A 27253-nucleotide genomic window follows, 5' to 3' on the forward strand; every position below is an offset into this window, starting at 1 on the left:
CTTTTTGTTTAAAAATAACACACAACTCCTGTCAATTTGCAGGAAGAGTTTTCATGTGATTCTGGAAAGATGTGCAACACCTGTTTCCAAAGAAAGCAAGAAAAATATTGCATGTTTTTCTCTCCAAAATGTATTTTATTCAAACTGAATTGGACACCAAATAAAGAACATTCCTTAAATTTGGAATGAATAGAACTTTCTAAAAACTGCTCAGGTAACACTAAGTAGTAAAAAGCCCAAAAAATTTTATTTACTTTTAACCTTGGACTGCTAAAAGGAGAAAATGAAAGGGTTTGTTGAAGCAAGTTTCACAAAAGTAACTGTAGACTTATTTGTTAGACCCAAATGTACATGTAGGGAAATGAACAAACATGGTTAAATTTACATATGTTGGATTTTGTTTTTGGAAGGGAGAATATTTCTTACATATGGGTTTTATCCATTACCTTTTTGGTAAAGCATCAGCTCCTAGAAGCAGTTACCTCACTGTTTATTTTTCTTGTAAGTTCGCTGTTTATTTTTCTTGTAAGTTTTGCTGAGGTTTCTTTCAAGTTTTGCAAAGTGCACTTACACATTAGGATGGTTCAGTGTAGTAGATTGAGATGTATTCTTGGTCACACAGAGCAACTCTGCCTTCACCCCCAATCGAACCAACATAAGGAAATAAACTGTTTATATACAGACCAGCTTAAGCTCATAGAATCATGGATTGAAAAGAGACCTAAGAAATGTCATTCTTTTTCATTTGTAAGGAGACTGAGACCCTGATAGTTATTCTAAGAGAGGTGGTATGATATGAAAAGAAGAGGAACTTTTTGTCAAAATTCTGACTTCCCTATTTACCAACTGTAATTCTAGTACCTGTCCTAGTACACACCCAAGATCTTTGTACTCTTGGGTGAGTTGCTTAACATCCATGAGTTTCTGATAAAATTTAGTTCTAAGATATAGTTAGTGCTGTTTGAAATTTTTAATAATTTGCTGTATTTGTTTTTCTTTTGTTAAACTTTAGCAAGCCTGATTATTTCATTAATCTGTAAAATCTCATTTGGTTTTATTGATTTGATTTTTCCTTGTTCTGTTTCATTAATTTCTGTCCTATATTTTTCCACTTTCTTGAGCTTTTAAAAGTTATTGTGTTGAATGTTTGTTTCATTAATTTTTAATACATAAATCTAAAACTACATTTTCACGTGTAGTATTTTAACTATACTTTAAATTTTTACTTGCCATATTTTCATTCGTACCCAACTGTTTTGTGATTTATATCTTGACTTTTCTCTGATTTAGTGACTTGTAAATTTTCAAACGTACAGATTTGGAGGATACTCTCCCCATCGTGGATTGTTAGATAGAATATAGACAAATACCTGGCAAATAGTTGGTATTCAACAAATGTTTTTTCTTTTCTTTAAAGAAATAAACTTTGACTTTTGAAATTAGAACAGGAAACATAACATTGAAATCAGTTCAGTTCAGTTCAGTCACTCAGTCGTGTCCGACTGTTTGCGACCCCATGAATTGCAGCATGCCAGGCCTCCCTGTCCATCACCAACTCCCAGAGTTCACTCAAACTCACGTCCATCGAGTCGGTGTTGCCATCCAGCCATCTCATCCTCTGTCGTCCCCTTCTCCTCCTGCCCCCAATCCCTCCCAGCATCAGAGTCTTTTCCAGTGAGTCAACTCTTCGCACAAGGTGGCCAAAGTACTGGAGTTTCAGCTTTAGCATCATTCCTTCCAAAGAACACCCAGGACTGATCTCCTCTAGAATGGACTGGTTGGATCTCCTTGCAGTCCAAGGGACTCTCAAGAGTCTTCTCCAACACCACAGTTCAAAAGCATCAATTCTTCAGCAATCAGCTTTCTTCACAGTCCAACTCTCGCATCCATACATGACAACTGGAAAAACCATAGCCTTGACTAGACGGACCTTTGTTGGCAAAGTAATGTCTCTGCTTTTGAATATGCTATCCGGTTGGTCATAACTTTCCTTCCAAGGAGTAAGCGTCTTTTAATTTCATGGCTGCAGTCACCATCTGCAGTGATTTTGGAGCCTAAAAAATAAAGTCTGACACTGTTTCCACTGTTTCTCCATCTATTTGCTATGAAGTGATGGGACCAGATGCCATGATCTTCATTTTCTGAATGTTGAGCTTTAAGCCAACTTTTTCACTCTCTTCTTTCACTTTCATCAAGAGGCTTTTTAGTTCCTCTTCACTTTCTGCCATAAATGACTTTAGTTCTATAATATAGCCAAATAAGGAAATGAACTGTTAAGAGCAAAGAGGGGTGATGGGAAGAGGGTAAAATTGGAAGGAGGAGAAGAGGAAAGAAAATTAAGGGAAGATATAGTAATATCAGGTTGAATTAATTCTAGCTTTTCTGAGGTCATATTCTACTGATCACTTAGGTCTGTGGCCTTTACAGTATTATTTTTATTATGTTTCTTATACCTTTATAATAGAAGTGTCCATAGATGACCTTTTTGGTATGTCAGTGTACAGGTTGTAAAACCATATGGCAGAAGTTCTTGTGTTTTCATTAAAAACTTAAAGGAGTCTGGGAACCCCAAGAAGTTAAAGAACTGCTACTTTAGAGACCTCACTATGTGGGATAAATTGAGAAACCTACCAGGAAAGAATTCTGTTTTTTCCTGTTCTAACAGTAGTGATTATTACCCTCTTGAGAGATAGATAGTGTTCCTGATAATTCCTTAGGTTAGAAGTAGATGGTCAGGCGGTATACTAAGAACAGAATTTAGCTTTTAGTGAAGTGAAATTTAAAACTATATGGTATTTTATAAGCATAAATATTGTACGACTTGGAATGAATTACCAAAACTTAAATGTCTTTGAGTAGTCGTATTTTTATACAGCTAAGCTGAGTGTTCATGGCCTCCACTAAGAGTAGGAATAATTCTGGAGGTAATAAGCAGTTGGTTGTTGTTGTTCATTCGCTCAGTTGTGTCCAACTCTTTGTGACTCCATGGACTGCAGCACACCAGGCTTCCCTGCCCTTCACTATCTTCCGGAGTTTGCTCAAATTCATGTCCGTTGAATTGGTGATGCCACAGTTGGTAGCTGCCATGAAGGTGGAATGCTATAAAGGCAGACTTTGGGCATCCAGAGACAATAAGGCACTCTGCTGGCTTAGAGATTAAGGACCTTCTTACTCCAGGACAGAAGAGTGGGAAGATTGGAGGTTGGTGAAGGGTAGGAGAGTACCCCCACATTACTTGACTGGCCCTCTTTCTTCCCCGTCTAAGAAGGCTAGTTGCCTGGAGAGAGAAACCAATTCAGGGTTCTAAAATTTGAGGAATGCAACAGGGATAGGTTCTTTAAAGGAAGCAAGCCAAGAGTATTTTTGTGGGGGAATTTTATTCTGACCATTAGCTCACAGTTAAATCTATGTTTACTCAAGTACTTCATAATTGTTTCCTTTTAAGTTAGGGAATCAAAGTTAGGTTTGCTGTGTATTAAGTCTTAGTAAAATTTGTTGGCTCTCAACCTCAGTTTATCTTTAACCCCCTAAATCTGCATTATCCATTATAAAGCCTCTAATTATATGTAGCTATTTAGGATGAAGTTCAGTTCAGTTCAGTTCAGTCGCTCAGTTGTGTCCGACTCTTTGTGACCCCATGGACTGCAGCACGCCAGGCCTGTCTATCGCCAACTCCCAGAGTTTACTCAAATTCTTGTCCATTGAGTCGGAGATGCCATCCAACCATCTCATCCTCTGTTGTCCTCTTCTCCTCCCACCTTCAATCTTTGCCAGCTTCACGGTCTTTTCAGATGAGTCAGTTCTTTGCATCAGGTGGCCAAAGTATTGGAGTTTCAGCTTCAACATCAGTCCTTCCAATGAACACTCAAGACTGATTTCCTTTAGGATGGACTGGTTGAATCTCCTTGCAGTCCAAGGGACTCTCAAGAGTCTTCACCAACACCACAGTTCAAAGCATCAATTCTTCAGTGCTCAGCTTTCTTTATAGTCCAACTCTCACATCCATACGTGACCACTGGAAAAACCATAGCCTTGCCTAGATGGACCTTTGCTGGCAAAGTAATGTCTCTGCTTTTTAATATGCTGTCTAGGTTGGTCATTAAAATAAAATTAAAAATCAGTCCTTCATTCTCAGCAGCCACAGAGCAAGTGCTTATTAGCCATGCGTGACCAGTAGCAACTGTATTGGACAGTACATTATATTGGACGTTTTCGTCACCACAGAAAATTGTGTTGAACCTTACCCTAAATGAAATTGTTTCTTCTCTCCTCCATCAGACTAATGGTTTTTATTAAAACTTAATCAATTTTGAGCTTTTCTAAAAATGTGAAACTTGAAAGACCCACTAAAGTAATATTCCTTTGCATATTTCATAATTTAAAAGATCAGATCAGATCAGTCGCTCAGTCGTGTCCTACTCTTTGCAACCCCGTGAATCACAGAACGCCAGGCCTCCCTGTCCATCACCAACTCCCAGAGTTCACTGAGACTCACATCCATCGAGTCAGTGATGCCATCCAGCCATCTCATCCTCTGTCATCCCCTTCTCCTCTTGCCCCCAATCCCTCCCAGCATCAGAGTCTTTTCCAATGAGTCAACTCTTTGCATGAGGTGGCCAAAGTACTGGAGTTTCAGCTTTAGCATCATTCCTTCCAAAGAACACCCAGGACTGATCTCCTCTAGAATGGACTGGTTGGATCTCCTTGCAGTCCAAGGGACTCTCAAGAGTCTTCTCCAACACCACAGTTCAAAAGCATCAATTCTTCGGCGCTCAGCCTTCTTCACAGTCCAACTCTCACATCCATGCATGACCACAGGAAAAACCATAGCCTTGACTAGACGAACCTTTGTTGGCAAAGTAATGTCTCTGCTTTTGAATATGCTATCTAGGTTGGACATAACTTTCCTTCCAAGGAGTAAGCGTCTTTTAATTTCATGGCTGCAGTCACCATCTGCAGTGATTTTGGAGCCCAGAAAAATAAAGTCTGACACTGTTTCCACTGTTTCCCCATCTATTTGCCATGAAGTGATGGGACTGGATGCCATGATCTTCGTTTTCTGAATGTTGAGCTTTAAGCCAACTTTTTCACTCTCAAAAACAAATTTCTGATGTCACAGACTTTGGAAATTTGTTTTGTACACTTTTTAGGAGATATTAAACTTACAGCTGTTATGATTTACCTACTTCACATGTGGTAAATCGTCATAGCTCTCAAAAGTTGCAAGATAGGAAAAACCCCAGAAGTACTAATTTCACTGTAGGGCTACTTTTCTGAGAACCTGTCAATCAGGCATAAAAGCCAAAAGATAATTTCTGTTACTTTGTTACTGTTACTTTATTTTTTGTGTTTAACAGACTAGAAAAATAGGCTTTTTTCTTTGCCCTGGTTTCATACAATCTCTATACCATAGATAGGACTTTTTCAGTTAAGTTGCATGTATAGAAATTTTAGGAAGCACAATGAAAAAGGTGTGGATTAAGCATTTTTTAAAGTTCAAAATCAATGATCATGATCTTTTGTTTTATTATGAATATTCAAACATGGAAGCACATATAGTAGAAAATGAGATTTCTACCTAATTTGTATTAATACCATCTGGAGATAACTACTGAAAAGTTGGTTGTGTATTCTTCTAGGCTTTCCAATGTATATTTGAACATAAATGCAAGTAATTTATTTTATATAAGTGAAATTACACTAAATACAGTGTTTTCAGAGATTTTGCCTACTAAACAGTGTATGTACATACACATATATTTCTGTGTATATGATTCATACTCATGCTACTGATTGGGTTTAAAATTTTTTCCAGATTGTATAGTAGGACATCTGAAGTATAACTATGCTTTGTGTAAAGATAATATACAATTGTAGTGTATGTGCAGCTGCTTTAGCATGATAGTGATCTATCATATGTGCTCAATACATGTTAGTTTCCATTCAGGTTTATAAATTACTACAAGACTAGCAAGGTTGCTATTTAAGAGTCTTGTAAGCTAGGCTGCCCCAATTATTTTAGGTGCTTCTGTAAGAGCAAAGATTTACTGGTGGTTAAGAGACTACATTATGATTTATCCTGTAGTATTCACTGTAAAGTTGTACAGTATGTGACAACATTTTGCATGGGAGTCTTGGAATGAAGTCCTTTGCTAACTGTGAAGGTGTACAGAATGGGTGCTGAGGTTGGGAATTGAGCACTTCCGTTATGGAGTAGCATATGTTACTGTGTGCTTTGTGATGAAATTTCAGGTCTGATAGTTTCTAGAGGTTCTAGAGAAGAGATTAGGAAAAGATGGATGTAGAGCTGATTGTTAATTATTTGTAAAGTCCTATTTTGAAGTATTATTGATTTTTACTCGTGGTTTCATTTTACTTCTGCTTTCCTGCAGGGAATTTATAGACATCAGTTTGGGGTAGATCAGTAAAGAGGATTGAATTGGGGCCCCAACTCCTTTTTTCATTGAGAAAAGAGTAAGGGGTGCTGTTGATAGAAATGCTTCTGCAGTAGCCATGTCTGAAGCTTTGCTTGGAGATAACGCTGGACTATACAGAAATTGCCTCCAGGATTCCAGGAGTTACTGAATCATAAATTCCTTATATAGTTAACATGGGTATATCAGTCTTTTTATCTTTGTTAGCACTCTCTGTTCCCAGTGGAAAACAAGCTTGAGAAATAATTGTTAGACTATAGAATTAGAAGTGCTTCCCTAGCATGTTCTTGGACTTAAGATTGTTATCCAATTTTGTTTCTTTGCTTTTTGTTCTTTTCTTGGTTTGTTTGTTTTAACTTGGGTCTTTGTGGAGAGAAAAATAACTTAAAACTTTTCAAGACCTAAGTTTATAATTATACAGAATTATTATGTGCCACAGAGGCTTTTGCTTGCTTGTTTATTCATTCAGTGTACATTCCTTGAAGTGCTTACTATAAGCGGGATTGTGGAGGGAAGGCTATGAGATAGTAATCTACTCAGGGTGAAGGAAAACTGAAAACTGTATTCTGTAGAGAGTCCAAAGGCTGAAGATAGGGGTGTATGTATATGTATGTAAGAGAAGAGACACACATCCATGTATACAGTATACACATCCATGTATGCCGTATACACATCCAGGTATACACAGAGACACAGTCCATATAGTTCTGTAGGAAAAATCTCCTAAACATTTTTAGAACTGTCTCTTCTTCTATTCCCACTGTTATTTCTTTATTTCAACCCTCAACATGTTATATACACTTGTATTTCTTGCCTCTGGACTTTCCTTCTATTCTAAATCCACACTTCTTTTTCCTTTATACAATTTTTATGAGTCTTTTCCCCCACTAAGGCACAGATTGGCCTGGGTGTTTCCTGTCACCCACAGAATAAAGTCCAAACTTCTTAATACATAGTCTCAATATAGATTCTGTGAATAGTCCTTTTATTAAAACCTCTCCCGAGTTATCTACTTTTACTCTGTATTCCATGCTGAGACCCTGACTGGTCTTATCGTCTGCCTTTAGGTTCTAGATAGCTTCTTTTTCCTTGTGTGGATCTGCTCTCATCATTGTCTGCCTTGTCCTCAGTACTTGGAAACTCACTTTGCCCTCTGGCTTCTAGATGGGTTTGATGCAGGGAAGCACTGGAAGAAGAGAGGGGTGTGTTTTTTCTCTTGGCATTCTCTTGCCAAATCCTGTCATGTTGGCCCTCCCAGAGGTCATAGCTCTCCGAACCTTTTAGGCCTACGAATGGTTGCCCCTTCAGGAGGTTGTATTAATATGATCGCTTAGCTTTACCCACACCCTCCATACCTTGTATATAGTCCCTTATTAAGCTCTTCTTAAGTTCCCCAGTTTACTGCTGGGATCCTGACTGCTGCATTGTCACAGTCATCTAAGCTTCAGTTCTGTTTGCAGTTACAGCTGTGTTATTTTCCAGTAGCACTTCTCTCTCTCTTATTAAAAATTTTTTGGTGAGGTCTTTTTCATTCCTTCTCTTTTTTAATTTTTCTGTTTTCTTTTTTTTTTTAAACTGGATTAAAAAGAAGGTTTTATTCACTGCACATGGCATGTGGGACCTTATTAGTTCCCCAGCCAGGGATCAAATCCACACCTCAAGTGTAGTCTTAATCACTGAACCATCAGGGAAGTTCCTCCTTGCCTTTTTTAGTCTTTTTTTTTTTTTTTTTTCCTTTCCTGGCACCATGACTGTCATGTAACAGGAATTGAAATGTCTGAGTGAATAAAGTGAGATCTTCAAGAGGATGGACACTTCAATGTGCCTGTGGTATAGCATAATTTATTTAGATGTCTGAAACTGAGAAAATGGGTGAAGGTAGTAGGTACTGAAGTCAGTATAGTCATTTTAATAACATCTAGATTTGTATTTCATTCTTTTCAAAAAGTTAACTTAGAACTTGTTTTTCTTTACCTTTGCTTCAGCATACTAGAAATTAACTATAATTCTCTTTAAAATGCATTTTAGATTGATTCCATTGGATTGTTTTGTAAAACCTGTCTTTAAGAAAATATGTACTGTATATAAAATGGGAGCTATTTCAGTTATTACTTAATTGGAGGAGAATGTAGGTATTCATTTATTTGTCTTCCTCAATATAGCTTAGAAGAGATGCACTAACAGCAGACATACAGTGGCTAACAAATGTGTTTATTAGCAGAATTGAGATTTTAAAAAGTGACTTCTCTTAAGAGAATTTTAATTAAGAAAAAAATATTCTAGAGTTATGATTAGGGTCAAAAAATGTTTCTATAGCCTTTATATATTAAGGAAGGAGTATATGTCCTCTGAAAGAGTTTATTTTGAAAAGAATCTTCCTATAACACTACCTTTGATACAGAACTCTATTACTACCCTAAAAAACTACCATTGAAATTAATTTCTGTATAGATAGAAATATTTCATTGCTTTTTAGAGTCGAGTACTCTAGGGGGATGGCTATCCTGTGTGTATGTGTGTGTCTTAGTCTGCTTGGGCTGCCATAACAAAACACGATAAACTCGGTGGCGTAACAACAGAAAACTTTCTTCTCAGAGTTCTAAAGGCTGGGATCCTGAGATCAGGGTGCAAGCATGGTCAGGGCTCTCTCTTCCTGGCTTGCAGACGGCCACTTTCTTGTATCCGCACACGGCCTTTCTTTAGATGTGTGCATGTGGAAAGAGATCTCTCTCTTCCTTTTTTTAAAAAGCCACCAATCTTATTGGATTAGGACCCTACCTTTATAACCTCATTTAACTAAATTACCTCCTAAAAATCCTATCTCCAATTATAGTAAAATTCGAGGTTAGAACTTCTACATAAGAATTTGGCAGGGGGCAGAAGCACTTCAGTCCATTGGAGTATGCATGCATATGCGTGTTTATGTATATAAATCATATGAGCAGTAGAGGAAGTCATTGTGATATATTTAAACTTGAAGAAAGAGATTCGTACTTAGACAATGACAACTCAATATTGAAACTCATTATTGAATTTTCTTCATAAAGATATTGTTGTGTTAATGGAGGTGGTATAAGATACTCTCACAGAGTTAAATATGACAATCTTTTTCCTCAGACCTCATTGTCTTTACTCAGTTCTCATCCTCAGTCTTAGCTTTAAAATCCTACATTTACCTAGATATAGACTTGATACTCTAAGCTACTTTCATTGGCTTTTGTATAACAACATTGACTTCTCTTTTCATTCTTGTGCTTAAAGAATGGCCAATGTATTCTGCTGAACGAGACAGACAATAGCCCCTGCCATCTAGAGTGTGTAATCATCTTTTCTTCCTATCTCTCCTGCAGTCTCTTTTCATGATTTCACTATGATTATTAGTCCCTACCTGATTTTTTTTTTTTAAATCTTTATTAGTCTTGACTTTAGGCTTTCTGAGAGCTGTTTCATTCTCCTGGCTTAAGTTACCAACAGTTTGCTAACAATTTGCAAATCTCTCTCTACTTCTCATCTTCATCCTGTATTATGTTCCCGTAGCCATTCAGTAAATATTTATTAAAATCCATCTGTATGCCTGGTCAGGGGATACAAGGGTGATATAGTCTTTGCCTTCAAGTTGTTGACAGAATGCAAAAAGTAATTTAAAATACTGTGTAATGTATGTGTGTCCAAGGTGCCATGGGACAGATAAGTAGGGAGTGCCTGGCTTGGACTTGAAACGAGAGGACAGATATCCCCACCAGAAGGCTGAACATATACGTAGATACCTAAAGTTTTGAAAACATAGTATGTTCCATCAACAACAAATGGTTCAGTTGATCAGAGCTTTAAGGGCTAGATGAGGCTGAGCATTTAAGAAGGTGCCTTTGTCACCTCAAAGGCAATATTTTCAGTACTCAACTAATTTTCTTTCATCATAAACCAGCTCCCCATCCAACTTCACATTTTTGTCAATGGGACTGTCATTCTCCTTACTTCTGAAGCCTGAAGTATCATCTTCAGGTCTGCCTCAACAATTGTGATGAGTCCTCAAGTCAAGTCATTTCGATATTCAAAATACTCTTCCATGCATCTTTTTCTGTTTTCACTGTCAGCACACTGCTTATCATTTAATTAGTAGATTATTTCAAAGCTGTATTAATGCTCCCTTTTCTAATTTTTTAAGTTAATTTTTAAAACCTCTTATTTTACCCTGTTACTAACCCTGTACAAAAGAGGACAGTGATATTTTATTTCCTCCAGGACAAATCCTTTTTTAGGCCAGTATTTTAAAAACATGATTCTTTTTTTAAACCCCCAAATCTCAACCTGTCTTCCTCCCATGAAAAACCACACAGTTGCAGAATTATGAGTAATCTGCATAAACGAAGATTTTGTTTCATTAGCATTGAGATTTTATTATGAACACAGCATATATTTTATATTGAACAAACTTTTTCAAAGGATAGTTCCCCTTCACTTAAGTCATCTTCCTTGTCAGAATTCTGTTAATTTAGCCCATCACTGGCCTCCATGGGAGGCACTATATGTATACTGACTCTAGGAACAGACAGCCTGTGCTGTAATCTTGGTTCTGATACTTACTAGTTCCAGCAAGTTCCCCCATTTCTTAAAGCCTCATAATAATTTTATGTGAAAAAAGGGGGAAGTGAAATTATCTTTAAGATTAATCAAGTTAATCTTTAGAGCCTAGTGCCTGGCATGTGTGAGCACGCAGTACACATTTGTTATAAAATGTTATGTACCTTGAGAACTTCTCTCTGGTTCTCTGTGCTCTTGTTGGTGTGATGTCATGCTGCCCTTGCATCCCTCTACTACTAAGTGCTTTCCTGAGTCCCTTCCTGTTGCCTGTGATTTATGTGCTGTTTTAAGTTCAACTTAGTTGCCTGTTCTTTAATAGTCTTTTCTGACTATTCCAGTTCACGTTGACCTCTGAATTCCTATAGGGCCTTTTATACCACTTTAGAAATTAATCTTTTTTTTTTATGGTGTTCCTTTTAAAATTTACGTACAGTAAAATTTACTTTTTTGGGTACAGTTCTATGAGTGTTGACAAATGTTTAGAGTTGTGGAATTACCATCACAATCAAGATATAAAACAATTTAATCATCCCTCAAAAATCTGTCTTAGTGTTATTAGTTTCAAAACTATTTCTTGAGTATGCATTCTGTTTCCACATGTACAATTTAGGTTCTTGAACTGAGTGCCTGTTTTACACTATTGTTCCCTCTATTATGGCATAGCCTTGTGTCAAGGATATAGTAAATAGATGCTTAAATGTTTAAATTGTATAAAACAAAGCCTAAAAGTGTGATAAATTTAAACATGCTAAGAAGCTACTAACTTTATTTAACTTCTCTTTGGTCTTTCATTTTATTTGGGTGAAAATTTTCAAATGAACATTATTCCTATATAGCTTGTTAAAGTGATTTTGGAGTCCTGCCAGGGCTAATAAAAACCATCTTTAATTTGTTTTTGGAAAATAAAGGGCTTGTTTCTGTCCTTACAGTTTCTATTTTTTCTACCCCTGTTAATTTAAATTTTAATATGAAACAAAATTTTGTATCTTTTCTCTCTTCCCTGGGGGTTTCTTTTATTGACTGTCCCTAAAATCAGAGGTCAACGCAAATAAGAGAATTTAAACTTGATAAAGGTGGGGCTGATACGGACAAGCTAATGCTGCATGGTTGCCTCCTTCCTGAGTCTTTGATATAATGGAATAGTGATCCTTTTTCAGAAATGGCAAAATATAGGTAAAATTTGCATCCCATTCAGTAGACTTTACTTCCTAATGAAGTGAATTGAATTTAACCACGTGTATCTTTTTTTCCCTTCCCTAACAGCTTCCATGCCTATGGCTGTTCTAAATTTGGGCCAAATAGATCCATTTCAGAGAGGCTTTTTCTGTAAAGACAACAGCATCCAGTATCCGTACCATGACGGTACCATCACAACCACTGTCCTCAGCACAGTGGGACTTGGTTTACCCATTTCCTCTGTAAGTAAATTAATAAGTAGGTAGTGATGGGTTTGTTGTGCTGGAGACTGTATGAAGTGATCGAGTTGGGGTGGGGGTAAATCCATAGTATTGTCTTCACCGGTGTTGATGTGGTAAGTGATTACTTGAAGAATATACCCACTGCTTCAGTCCAGGGCAGTATTTCTCCAGTTAAAGAGAGATATTGCCCCAAACAACTCGATGCCATCATAAGGAATTATAGAATGATTATTTTAGAATGAAGAATTCATTTAAGTCATTTGAATCAACCCTTTTCAGTATACAAGTAAAGAAACTTAAACCCAGATACTTGCTCAAGCCCAGTAAGCTATTTTATGGCAGAGCTGAAACTAAGATTAAGTTTGTTTTATCATATTAAATGGAAATTGAGCCCATAAAAAAGGAGAGAGATTTATTTGTTAAATTTGAGAAAACAGCTCATCAGAAAGAGTGTTAATACATGTGCAAAAGCAAGTCCTCAGAATATATCAAAACTATATCACTTTTTAAAGTTGTACTGTATTTTAGAAAGGTCATCAGTTTGTAAGTTAATATTGGGTTTCATTATGTTAGGCAACTGGAAACTTTCCTTCTAGGTTAAATTTCACAGACTAGCTTAAGACTGGCACTTAAGGTATTGTGCTTACTTTCTTTATCCTTGTCTCTGATTTCTGCACTTTACCGTATGTCTCTCTGTGTGAGCTGGAATTAGATGAGAAGAAGCAAAGTAAAGGTTTACCTCCTTGAGTGTCTTGAACCGTCCAGCAGAGATCATGCCATACTTCTCTTTTAATCACTGTCTCTTGTCACTTGCCTTCCCCAGGTAGTTGACTTAATTTTTTTTATTGTCTTAGCAGACTCTGAAGCCTTGTTTTTCCACAGTAGGACAGACTGGCTCCCCCCACCCCCTATTTTCAAAGAAATATTTTCCTCTTTTTGGTATTCTAATTGCTTTCAGATTAATTTTTAAAAATCACTTTACTCTCTTTATTAATGTCTGAGGGAAAAGACAATTCAGGATAAGTTTGGGGGTTGAATTATTTTATCCTATATCTGTAAAATTTGAGATTTGGCCATGTTTAGGAAGATGAAGGAGATCATTTACTATAGATATTTGAATTTTTCTCAAGTTCTTTGTTTTTGGCATATAGTTTGAAAAAATCATATTTCTTTAGGTGACTGTCCCAAAGGAGGTAGATTAGGCCCAATTTTTACTTTTTTGAGTAGCTACTTAGATGGCAAAAAAAAAATTGCTATGAAGAAGAAAGAATGGATGGGTTAATGTGTGTTTTTTTTTAATAAACTGTAAAAATAATCTATAAGTAAAGTGTTGTATAAGGGCTTCCCTGGTGGCTCAGACGGTAAAACGTCTGCCTGCAGTGCGGGAGACCCAGGTTTGATCTGAGTCAGGAAGATCCCCTGGAGAAGGAAATGGCAACAACCCACTCCAGTACTCTTGCCTGGAAAATTCCACGAACGGAGAAACCTGGTGGGCTACAGTCTTTGGGGTCTCAAGGAGTCAGACACGACTGAGTGACTTCACTTTCTGTCTTTCTTTCTTTAAAGTGCTGTATATGGCAAAAGTGACCGTAAGTGCCCTGTACTGTAGGAGGACAGTGGTGTTTTTTGGGTTTTATGGCGTGGCAAGTCTCTTGTGCCACCTTTCCTGTACTAGTCCAAAACACTGGTATCAAAAGGGCCTGTTGCCCACACTTGAAGAGTTCAGCTCCTTTGTTTCCATGTTGACATAAGTGCTGTGCTGCCTTTTCCCAGTTTACTCCCAGTCAGCACAAGGCAGTAAGCTTTGCTAGGGTAGGAATGGTCTGTTTTGCTCCATTTGTATCCTTAGTGCCAGGCACATTGCTTGGTATGTAATGGGTGTTTAATAAATACAGATAGAAATATTTAATTCCATTAAATGGGAAATGGAATAAGATTGTCAATTATGTTTAGTAATAATTACTACCATGAAAATTCAGATTAAGTCTTTGGAAATACAGTGTGTCTTCAAGTCATGTCTTAGCATCAGATGCCTCATTAAAATAGCTTTTCAAAAGCTATTTTGAAAAGAATGGGATAGTATATACTGAATATGTAATCATGATTAAAGGTATCTTAAAATATGGGAGAATGTCTATTAGAATGAAAGACGGTGTTAAGGAGCTTCATTTCTTAGGTTGGAAAAAATTTTATTTCCTTGTTTATTTATTCCGATGTGGAACTGTACTTTTTCCTGCATTGTTATGAAAAGCTCTGCTTTAATCAGTTCATGTATTCCAGCACTCTTTCTCTATGTAACTGTCACAAAATGAAGTAGTATAAGATGCATCCCTAAGTAATTTGTTATAATCACAGACATTTTCTTTGTTTAAAACAACTTTTTATACTACCTTTGGAAGAGATAATGTGTAAATTTGACATATTAAGTATTTGTTGTATATCCATTTTACAGAACACTTAAAAATATTTTGATAAAATTTAATATATTGGATGAACCTAAAAGAAAGAGAAGTTATGTAAATATTGAATATATACTGCCAATAGTGAAAACTAAAGCTCAGTTAGTTTCACATTAGCCAAGCTTACCAAATTCCACTGCATTTCCAAATGCTATGGCTTTTAAAAGGATTCATAGGGGGAAATATCTGCTCATGAAATTTTCTTTTTAAAAATAGTTTCTGGGAATGTTATGGAATACCTTTGCTAAGGTTAAGTGGTCCAAGAACTGCTTCACTGAGTATAGCTTTATTAAATTAGTGGACATTATCTTCTGACTTTTCTACTGCATGTATCTTGACAAATCTGCAGGATTTGAATGGATTAAATATTACTCCTGGATGGGAATTCTGATTTTTGAGATCCTCTAAAATCTCTTTCTAGTGAATTATATGTGATAAGGAGATAATTGAAATGAAAATGTTCATTTTGCCTCCCACCAGGAATTAAGTCTTCTTTAGTTCAGTTCAGTCACTCAGTCGTGTCCAACTCTTTGCAACCCCGTGAACTGCAGCACGCCAAGCCTCCCTGTCCATCACCAACTCCCAGAATCCACCCAAACTCTAAACTTGCAGCCAGAGTTACACCTCTACTGTTACTACTTTTTAAAGCAGAATTGACATAATTTTTAAATTTGTTAAATATTGAACTGGCAAAATGACCAAATATATTTTTGATGCATGCAATGAGATTCACATACAGTTATGTTAAAACATATGAAAAGGTCAAATTTATCTTTTTCATTAATTCCTTTTTTATAGCATAGGCAAAATGTTTCTTTTTTTAAAAAAATAAACCTTTCATCTCTGAGTACATGAAAATACTAGTCTGATAATGTCTGTGTTTTTCTGTTGTGGACCAGCAAGTTTGAAAGTAGAGTATTCAGTATGACTTATTTTGGGCATGTCATCTGTCATACTTTAGGTAAAAGTGAAGACATTGTGTTGATATTTCATACATTAATTTTCCTCTTTCATAAATACTATTTTAAAAACTCTCGCTGGGGATGTTATATACTCTACCTTTTTAGGTCCTAATGAATCGGTTGAACTGATGACATTTTCTTGAAAATTTTTTGTAGTTAAAAGTGAATTTGCAGCTTGGATTTGTCAGTGAGTTTTTAGACAAAAGTATGGTCCATGAAAGAAATAATAAATTGTACTTAATTAAAATATTAAAATTAAAAAATTCTGCTCTGTATAAAGCTACACACTGGAAGAAAATGTTTTTAAAACATATATCTGATAATGGAACTCTTAAAGCACAACAGAAACAAACAATCCAGTCAAAATGTGGGGAAAAGATCTCAGTAGACACCTTAATGCAGGAAATATAGAAATGGCCAAGAGGCATATAAAAAATGCCCCATATCCTATTTCTTTAAAGAGTTGTAAATTAAAACAACAGTGAGTTTCCTCTGTACATTTATTATAATGGCTAAAATCCAAAACAGTGACAACAGCAAATGCTGTAAGGATGTGGAGCAGCAGTTCTCAATCATTACTAGGGGAATGTAAAGCCATGTTGAAAGACATTTTGTAGTTTCTTACAAAACTAAACATAGTCTTACTATAGAACTCAAGCTCCTGCATATTTACCCAAATGAGTTGAAAACTTATGTCTGTATAAAAGCCAGCATGTGATGTTTATAGTGGCTTTATTCATAGTTGCCAAAGCCTGAAAGCAACTGAGATGTCCTTTAATAGGTGAATAGATAAACTCTGGTACCTCCATACAATGGAATATTACTCAGTGCTAAAAAGAAATCAGCTATCCAGCCATAAAAAGACATGGAAGAACCTTAAATACATATTGCTAAATGAAAGAAGCCAATCTGAAAAGGCTACCTAGTGTATAATAACAACCATATGACTTTCTGGAAAAGGCAAGACTATGGAGATAATAAAATCAGTGGTTACTAGGAGTTGGTGGGAGGACAGAGGAAGAATGAACAGTTGGAGTACAGATGATTTTTAGGGAAGGAAACTGTTCCATATATTGTAATGATGGATTACAATTATAATTACATATTTGTTATAACAAAAGCAGAGACATTACTTTGCCAACAAAGGTCTGTCTAGTCAAGGCTATAGTTTTTCCAGTGGTCATGTAAGGATGTGAAAGTTGGACTGTGAAGAAAGCTGAATGCCGAAGAATTGATGCTTTTGAACTGTGGTGTTGGAGAAGACTCTTGAGAGTCCCCTGGACTACAAGGAGATCCAGCCAGTCCATTCTAAAGGAGATCGGTCCTGAGTGTTCTTTGGAAGGACTGATGCTGAAGCTGAAACTCCAGTACTTTGGCCACCTCGTGCAAAGAGTTGACTCATTGGAAAAGACTCTGATGCTGGGAGAGATTGAGGGCAGGAGGAGAAGGGGACGACAGAGCATGAGATGGCTGGATGGCATCACTGACTCGATGGACGTGGGTTTGGGTGAAATCCCGGAGTTGGTGATAGACAGGGAGGCCTGGCGTGCTGCAATTCACGGGGTCGCAAAGAGTCGGACACAACTGAGCGACTGAACTGAACTGAACAGGACTGTACAATACAAAGAACAACCTTTAATTGTAAACTGTGCAGTTTAGTTTATGTATCAATATTGGTTATCATTTATAACAAATATACCATACCAATAAAATTTTTTTGAAATAGAGGACACTAAGGGTGGTAGTTGTAGAGAGGGAGTATATCTTTTACTTCTGGCTCAGTTTTTAAAATAAACCTAAAATTACTTTAAGAAATAAAAGTACATTAATCTTAAAATTTTTGAAAAGAAAAAAATTATGTTCACAATGTTTGGTGAAATGTCAGTGCTCTTTGTCTAAATAATATTAGTAATGATTGCTACAAGGAATTATCCTCATAGTGAATAATTGATACATTGTTGCTAGAAATAAGATTACTTGATAAGATATAAGAAGTAAAATTTCAGGGCTTTGCTTCATATGTTTCACCTGTTAACTCATTTTATGAAAGTGTTTGACAGTATCTGCTGCTGCTAAGTCGCTTCAGTCATGTCCAACTCTGTGCGACCCCATAGACGGCAGCCCACCAGGCTCCCTTGTCCCTGGGGTTCTCCAGGCAAGAATACTGGAGTGGGTTGCCATTTCCTTCTCTAGTGCATGAAAGTGAAAGTGAAGTCGCTCAGTCATGTCTGACTCTTCGTGACCCCATGGACTGCAGCCTACCAGGCTCCTCTGTCTGTGGGATTTTCCAAGCAAGAGTACTGAAGTGGGGTGCCATTACCTTCTCCATGACAATATGTATCTAGTGAAGACTTAAATTTAGAAAACATGATAGTACTTATAAATTCAGTGTAAGTTTTCAGTTTTTATAATGAAAAAAGCAAAGAGGCAACTGAAATCTTGTCACAATCTTATAATTAAAAAAAAATACATGTGGGATATCATTTAGTTCATTTTTTGTAAAGGACCATTACCATTTCAAGTTTTATTATGTAATAGACCTATATAATCCATTAACTTCTTTTGGCTCTCTGAAAAATAATGAGTTGAATTCATAAGGATCTTTTAACAGTGAAGATTTTGTCTAAATACAGGTTCACCATCCATTATCCAGAACTCTTTTAGTCGGAATTTTTTGAATTTTTGAAAGGTTATATGATTCACACACCTTATATAATGCCTTCAGCAGGGTTTAGAACAGTACCGTATATCAAAGATGTTAATTTTTAAATAGTGAAGTAAGACTAGTCAAAATAAGTGGGGTAAATAAAGGCTAAGGCATTCATCTGTTCGGGTTAAGTTTTGCCATTAGGTAAGTTCAGGTTAGGTTTTGGTCCCAAAATGTTGTAAAAGAACTAGGGTTTTGAGGTCTTTGGGTTTTAAAATAAGGGATTGCAGGCCTTTTAATGAAAGCTGATTTAACATTGTTTATTACTTAGTCCTATTATCTAGTTATTTTAAACAAATATTTGAAAATCCTAAAGTTAAAAGTGTAGACTTAGAACTGTTTATGTGAAACTAAACTCATTTGTGAATGGAGTGCAGGGTTAGTGATGTAAGCCATAAAAAATAAACATGTCCAGTGCAGTACAGTGAATTTTTTTTTTTTTTACTACCTTAGTCAATAATTGTGGCGTATGAACAAAAGTATTATCCTGTAAAGAACATCTTGGTGTTCCCTTGTAGTTACTAAGAGCTTATATTGCCTATCTGGCTTTCTGGAAAATAACTTAATATTCTAGCCAAATTATTGTGGGCTCCATCTTTAAATAAGAATTTTATAAAGCTCTCCACCACTTTTGTCAATTATCTTTACCCTTCCACATTTAGAGTGAGAATGAGGTAACATTTTAAAAATGGCCACTTACTGTTTTATCATGAACCTGTGTTTCTAACATGACAAGAAACAAAATGCTATTTACTCGCAGAAATAAAATCTTTTGTGTTCTTACATCTGTTTTTGGATTCTGAACGGTCAACACCAGTTCAAAGTGTGGGATTAAGGTAACCTACTTTCAGAAGGCAGTTCCCAGTTGCTGTCTCTCTGTCACCAGGGAATGTAGCTGGTTGAGTGTTGTTAGTCGCTCAGTAGTGTCCAACTCTTTGCAACCCCAAGGACTGTAGCCCTCCAGGCTCCTCTGTCCATGGAATTCTCCAGGCAAGAATACTGGAGTGAGTTGCCATTCCCTTCTCCAGGGGATCTTCCTGACCCAGGGGTTGAACCCAGTCTCCTGTTTGTGCACAGATTCTTTACCATCTGAGCTTCCAGTGAGCAGCAGTGAGGAATCTTTTTTAATCAGACTTTCCAAAGGCTGTCTTGGCTTAGAGGGCTGGACTGGTATGAGAGGTGATTTAGTTTGGGATCTTATTAAATCTAGGGGAATATAAGCAGAGGTCACTGGCAGGACATTAAGTATGGGGTCTAATGATTCACTGATTTTCTCAATAAAGGATGTTGTATTTTTGAAGCACATTTGCACCAATCATATATTTAGTTAAATAAGCATGTTTTCAATCAGATACATTCTTATACTTGAGTGTTAGTCTTCTGATATACCTAAAAGCATCCTCTTAGAAGCTAGCAACGTTTGAGAGAAAAAATGAGATTTCTTTCAAATTAATTTCTCTGTAAGTTGGGGGAGTATGCCCGGGTATTATTTTAGCAGCAGATTTCCTGTTTTCAATGTGGAGAGTAACTGTTCTGTGGGATCCAGAAAGAAATCGTTGGACAGGGAGATGGAAGGAGCAACTCTGAAGGTACCTATAAAATTTTGCTTGTTCTCTAAGATTATAATTGAGTACTCACTGGTTTAGAATTTTTGCATATGTGGTATTGGAAGGCTGTGTTTGTTCTGTCATTTATTGAGTGTCTTTTGTGTCTGAAGTACTACTGTGTTATAGATTCTTTCCTCGTAATCACTCTCTGAGGTTGCTAGGTAATTCTTTTTTTTAGTTACTAAGAGGCCAAGTTGGGATTTTAACTCCACCAAGTCTATTTACATTCTTTTTGACAGGCCCTCATTGTCTTCACTGTGGTGTGGGTCTGTTTTGCTTAAAGTAGGTAAATCCAGTGAATTCTTTTGTTTTGGTTTTCTTTTCATTGTTGTAAGTTACGAATGAGTCAAATTCCCATTTGAATGCAGAGTTCCAAAGAATAGCAAGGAGAGATAAGAAAGCCTTTCTCAGTGATCAGTGCAAAAAAAAGTAGAGGAAGATAATAGAATGGGAAAGACTAGAGATCTCTTTAAGAAAATTAGAGATACCAAGGGAACATATCATGCAAAGATGGGCACAATAAAGGACAGAAATGGTATGGACCTAACAGAAGCAGAAGATATTAAGAAGAGGTAGCAAGAATACACAGAACTATAGTTAAAAAGATCTTCATGACAGAGATCATACCACAGTGGTATGATCACTCACCCAGAGCCAGACATCCTGGAATGTGAAGTCAAGTGGGCCTTAGGAAGCATCACTATGAACAGAGCTAGTGGAGGTGATAGAATTCCAGTTGAGCTATTTCAAATCCTAAAAGATGATGCTGTGAAAGTGCTGTACTCAATATGCCAGCAAATTTGGAAAACTCAGCAGTGGCCACAGGACTGGAAAAGGTCAGTTTTCATTCCAACCCCAAAGAAAGGCAATGCCAAAGAATGCTCAGACTACCTCACAATTACACTCATCTCACATGCTAGTAAAATAATGCTCAAAATTCTCCAAGCCAGGCTTCAACAGTATGTGAACTGTGAACTTCCAGATGTTCAAGCTGGATTTTGAAAATGCAGAGGAACCAGAAATCAAATTGCCAATATCCGTTGGATCATAGAAAAAGCAACAGAGTTCCAGAAAAACATCTACTTCTGCTTTATTGACTATGCCAAAGCCTTTGACTGTGTGGATCACAACATACTGTGGAAAATTCTTAAAGAGCTGGGAATACCAGACCACCTGACCTGCCTTCCTGAGAAATCCATATGCAGGTCAAGAAGCAACAGTTGGAACTGGACATGGAACAACAGACTGGTTCCAAATTGGGAAGGGAGTATGTCAAGGCTGTATTTTGTCACCCTGCTTGTTTAACTTGTATGCAGAGTATATCATGAGAAATGCTGGGCTGGAGGAAGCACAAGCTGGAATCAAGATTGCCAGGAGAAATATCAGTACCTTAGATATGCAGATAATACCACCCTTATGGCAGAAAGTGAAGAACAACTAAAGAGCCTCTTGATGAAAGTGAAAGAGGAGAGTGAAAAAGTTGGCTTAAAGCTCAACATTCAGAAAATGAAGATAATGGCATCTGGTCCATCACTTCATGGCAAATAGATGGGGAAACAATGGAAACGGTGAGAGACTTTCTTTTCTTGGGCTCCTAAATCACTGCAGATGGTAACTGACCTGCTTGCATCTTCACCAATAACTACTATATGTACATATTCAACTCATCCATAGCAAATGCAGCTGATGCTATAGTGACTATAGTGAAGTCGCTCAGTCGTGTCCAACTCTTTGCAACCCCATGGACTGTAGCCTACCAGGCTCCTCTGTCCATGGGATTTTCCAGGCAATAGTCCTGGAGTGGATTGCCATTTCCTCCTCCAGGGGATCTTCCCAACCCAGGGATTGAACCCGGGTCTCCCGCATTGTAGACAGACACTTTACCGTCTGAGCCACCAGGGAAGTCCAGCTGATGCTACTTTCAAAATAAATCCAAATTTGACCACGGTAAGACCTGTACCATTACCTATAAGTCCCTCCCCAACTCAAGCCTATATCTTGAACAGAGTAGTAGGAATTCAGTTAATTGTTAAATAATTGAATTGCATGATTGCTTCTTTATAGAGAAAATGCCAAAGATAGAGAAATCTCTTTGAGATCTTATTTTCTCTAGTTGAATTACAATGTCCCTTAATGTTGACAAAAATAACAGTTATTTTTACATCTTAAGTTTCCTACATTCTTAAGACTTTGGTTATGGATTGAGTTCCTTAACCTTTTGGTCTATATATTGAATTGTGGTCAAATGTAGTTAATGTTAAACTGTTTCAGAGTTTTTCCTTTCAGATATGGTGATGTGTGCTTGTGTGCTAAGTCGCTTCAGTCATGTCTGACTCTTTGCGACCCTGTGGACTGTAGCCCGCCAGGCACCTCTGTCCATGGGATTCTCCAGGCAAGAGTACTTGAGTGGGTTGTCATGACCTCCTCCAGGGGATCTTTCCCACCCAGGAATCGAACCCAGGTCTCCTGCATTTCCTGCATTGCCAGGCAGATTCTTTGCCACTAGTGCCGCCTGGGAAACCCAGGATATGGTGATAGAATTTACAAATAGAAAAAATGTTCTGGCTTCAGTTTATTTTAGTTATAAATTGTTAAGCAGGTTGAAAATAATTATTCTTCTGTTTTAAAAACCCTGCCTGTAGTGAAGATTAATATTAATGAAACACACTCATAAAAGCACTACATGTGATTTGAGTGTATGTTGTATATACAGTGATGCTGTTAAGTGTTTACAACTGAAGAAATGCGTTTGTGCTGTGTGATAGAAGAATGCAGTAGTCCCAATTTTCTTTCTTTTAACACTTATCTCAATTCTCCCTTTATGGCTCTTGTTTGTTTGGTGTAGTTCAGTAATTATTTTTGTTTCTGGTCCATTCCTTCTGTTTCCTGAACTGCATTTTATCACATACCCCCATGTACCCTAGTGCATTTCAATTCATGCATGAATGGGGCAGAGTAACTTCACAGGTTTTCTTGAATAGTCACCACAATTTCATTCTTTTAAATATAAGCAGGAGAAAAAAATAAGCCATTGCCATATTCTTTTTACTGTCTTATTAAATACGATTATTTTTTAGGTAGCCTCTAGTATCTTTTGACAACTTGCATTTTCAAAATTGACTTTTTTTCTACTTGGAATTTTCCCCATTGGTAAATAAACAAATGACCTAATAGAGAAGGTAGACTAAATACACAACCCCCCTCACATACCTACTTAGCCTAGGGGAACAGTCAGATGGGAAAGATAATCATAGACACATTATCCTACTGTTTGACTTGTACCTTTGGGTTCTTTTGGTTTTTGGTCTCTCTCTATATCCTTCCCTTCTTGTTCATGCATTAGGAAAAGAATATGATCTGTCATATAGTTCACAAATGGCCGTCGTCCATTGTGGTCTGTTTGAGGTCTTTTGGTCTCCTAGTAGGGTGTTTCCATCTTCCCAGGCTGTTGAGGTGTGGTACCAGACTTTGCAGCAAATCTGGAGATGCCTAACATCTTTGTGTCAGGATTTCTCAGGCTGTTGCCTACTGCTGTTAGCTCTGAGGCAATGGAACCCTCAAATATTTGCTATTAATGACTCTACAGCTGCATACCACTCTCTCCTGGACAACTGATAGGTTTTATGTATACATAATGGAATACTGTTCTGCAATAAAAAGGACAAAATGCCAATCTATGCTATACCATGGATGAAACTTAAAAATATTTCTGGAGGCATTTGTGTAGTTTTCAGGGGAAGAGTTCCCTTCACATGTAAAAAAGTTTTTAACCATAGTTTCTCAGTTTTGCTAGACACTCTGTCCCCAATCTTTTTAACACAGTTGTTAGCATTAATATTATGGTTTCAAGATCCTGATTATTTGTGCAAGAGGAAGTTGAAGAAGATGTTGTGTGACTGTGATCTTATGTTGTCTTTTCCTGTCTCTGGTAAAAGGATGGAGAAGTATTCTTGTGGTATTTAGTTTGAGGAAACAATGAGTTACATATCACCACCTCTCTTTTGAACCATTACAAATATTCACTTACAGAAGGTGGAATGCTATATTTATTTGTGGGCGAGTGTGAGTTTACTTGGAATAGAATCTAATTCTTAAATGGGCTAATATGATTAGCCACTTAGGCATATTAAAAAGCTGAATGTAGGAATATAAAGTGGTACAGCAGTTTGGCAATTTCTTAAAAAGTTAGACACAAACTTACCACATGACCCAGGCATTCCACTCTTGGGAGTCTACTCATTTGAAATGAAAATAATGTCCACACAGACGTGTACATGAATGTTTTTAGAGATACTAGTCATAATAGACAAAAACTGAAAACAACCCAAATATCCATTAACTGGTGACTGGATAAACCAAATGTAATGTATACATATAATACCATACTGTTTGGCAATAAAAAGAAAAAAAATACATATTACAAGATGGATGAACCTCAAAAGTAAAGATCAAGGGTAGGATGAGAAAGGGGCGACAGAGGATGAGATGGTTGGAGGGCATCACCAACTGAATGGACATGAGTTTGAACACTCTTTGGGAGATAGTGAAGGACAAGGAAGTTTGGCGTGCTGCGGTCCACGGGGTTGCAAAGAGTCAGACATGACTTAGCGACTGAATAGTAACAACAACAAATGATATAAACCACTAGCAAAATACCACACATTGTATGATTCCATTTTTATGAAATGTTCAGAAAAGACAAATCTGCGTAGGTACAGAAAACAGATGAGTGGTTGCCTGCGGTTGGTGGTGGGAACAAGGGTGGAATGCAGATGGGTTCATGGGAATTTTTTGGGTAATGGAAATGTTCTAAAACTGAATTGTGCTGATGGTTGCACAACCCTATACATTTACCAATATCATTGAATTATGTATTTAGAGTGGATGAATTTTTTGGTATATAAATTGTACCTCAGTTGTTTTTTAAAAGGAAATGAAAATGAATTTTATAAACTAAAGTATTAAGAGAAACATTACATGACAAATGCAGTCATTTGACAAATGAAAAGGGATTGTTTTAGAAATGTAATCTTTCAGGTAAAAGGAAAAGTGTATTTGATTTGAAGAGGTAAAAGAGTAAATGGAACCCTCCATTTTTGCCCTAAAATCTACAGTAAATGTCAAAGATAGCATCACATATCTTTAAATTTTTGCATTGATCTACACATTTGTATACTATGCTGGTAGAATAAATTGGTGGTTAAAATAACTTTTCTGAATAGCTTATCAAGGACCTTAATGTTTATATCCTTTGGCCTATAATCTCACATGAAAATATATTCTAAGGAAATAATTAGAAATGCAAAAAAGAATTGGTTTTTAGAAATGTTCATTATAGCTTTATATAGGGCAATCAAACAATAACCTACATGCTCTCAAAGTAGGGGGAATGGTTATAATTGTTAGGCTCTGTTGGTTGCAAGGAGCAGATCCTTCTATGACCAGCTTAACAAAAATTGACTTTTGTTGAAAGCATACAAGGTGCTTTAACAACCCCCAAATAGCAAGATCAGTGCAGCCCTTTGGTAGCAGGGAACCAAAGCTGCTTTCACCTTTTCTCAGTCTCCAGTCAGACTAGGCACTTCAGTTTTCTTTGGAGACCTGCTTTGTCTCAACCTCTTCTGCAGCCAGTCTTTCTTGTGCATGGACCAGTGCTGTTTGCCAGCTCTGAGTCAGTCTTTGTTCCAGTTCCAGATTTTCCAGAGCAGGACTCTGGACTAGCTCATCATTTTCAGCCCTAAGTGGGTCAGTGAACAACTGGTGATTTAGTCTTCCTCTCCATCCTTCTTGGTGGGGGAGGGTGTGGTCTGCATTCACGTTTATTTATTTAGTGAAAATGAAACTATGCAAAACCTAACAAGCTTTTTTTTAATCTTAGGTTTTGTCATATCTGGGCTTCACTGGTGGCTTGGTGGTAAAGAATCCGCCTGCTAGTGCAGGAGACGCAGGTTTGAGCTCTGTGTCTGTTATTTCCTGAAGAAGGAAATAACAACCCACTCCACTATTCTTGCCTAGGAAATCCCACAGACCGAAGCCGAGTGGACTATGGTCCATGGAATCACAAAAGTCAGACATAGTGACTAAACAAGTGACTTTGTAATACATCTCATGGGTTTATATGAGAGATTGCAAATATTAGTATTAGTTTAAAATATTTCTGAGGCCTTCTGTAATATAGTCTCTTAAACTAAGTTTGGCAGTTGAAAACCCATTGGACACTGTGGACCAATCACCACCTCCTGAAATGCAGCCTTCAGACTTGGCCTCAATGATACTGCTGTCTCCTGACTTTCCCTCCCAGCCCACCAAGGCTGCTGCCTCAGTGGATCCTCTTGCTGTGCTCATCCCTTTAATATTGCTGTTGCCTCATGCCTCCCTTTTCAGTTCTTTTTATTTCATGTCCGTCTTCACAGTTTCTTTTTCTTTTTTGGCTTCAGGGATACTTTATATTCCCAGATCTCTGTCTCTATACCAGACGCCTTCTATTGAGATTCTGACTCTGATAACCAGCATCTTTTTGAACATCACCACTTAGAGCTTCACCAGTTCTTGTTCTCTTTTGAAACTTCATAGCTCTTTGCATCTGTTTATTCTCTGCTGACATTATGTACTGTGCCTTATTCAATTTTGTATTCCTTGTATCCTCTCACAGAATTCCTTGCACTAGAGATTCACTTAATATTTGCCCACTTGAATATTCCTGTTTTTAAAAATGGACTAACTATACTTGTTTGTGATTTTGTTTGCCATAGTTTTTTTTCTACATCTAAGAATAATTTCTTTTATGGTTGAAGGGAAAAAAACAATGTTAATGGATATGATTAAGAACATATTTCAATACAGTTGGGTCTATTAATACACATTTTTCTTCAAAATAAGGCCTACTGAGTTTTGGACATTTAATCATATAGATTTAATTTCTTTACTGCATATCATTTCTTCCTCTAAGAGAAATGCTAATTGAACCTTCAACCAATTCAGAAATATGCATTGTAGACATTGCAAGTTTCCATTATTATGTATAAGTTAAATGAATTCTAGAAGTGGTGGTTCTTTGTAAATATGAAATAAATTTGCTTATTAAG

The 27253-nt window shown here is 36.9% G+C and overlaps 1 protein-coding gene across 2 annotated transcripts in view; it reads left to right on the forward strand.

Annotated features, from left to right (window-relative positions):
* PLPP1 (phospholipid phosphatase 1) overlaps positions 1–27253 on the forward strand; it is a 104347-nt gene that overhangs the window by 24140 nt on the left and 52954 nt on the right. The window contains exon 2 of one of the 2 annotated variants that reach the window (XM_019982742.2): positions 12279–12433. The exons of the other annotated variant lie outside the window; for it this stretch is intronic. Coding sequence (XP_019838301.1) covers positions 12279–12433 — 155 coding nt within the window. The remainder of the gene's footprint in view (positions 1–12278; positions 12434–27253) is intronic. 2 annotated transcript variants of the gene reach the window in all.

Source organism: Bos indicus, chromosome 20 (genome assembly GCF_029378745.1).
Source record: "Bos indicus isolate NIAB-ARS_2022 breed Sahiwal x Tharparkar chromosome 20, NIAB-ARS_B.indTharparkar_mat_pri_1.0, whole genome shotgun sequence".
In the NCBI taxonomy this organism is placed as follows: Eukaryota; Metazoa; Chordata; class Mammalia; order Artiodactyla; family Bovidae; genus Bos; species Bos indicus.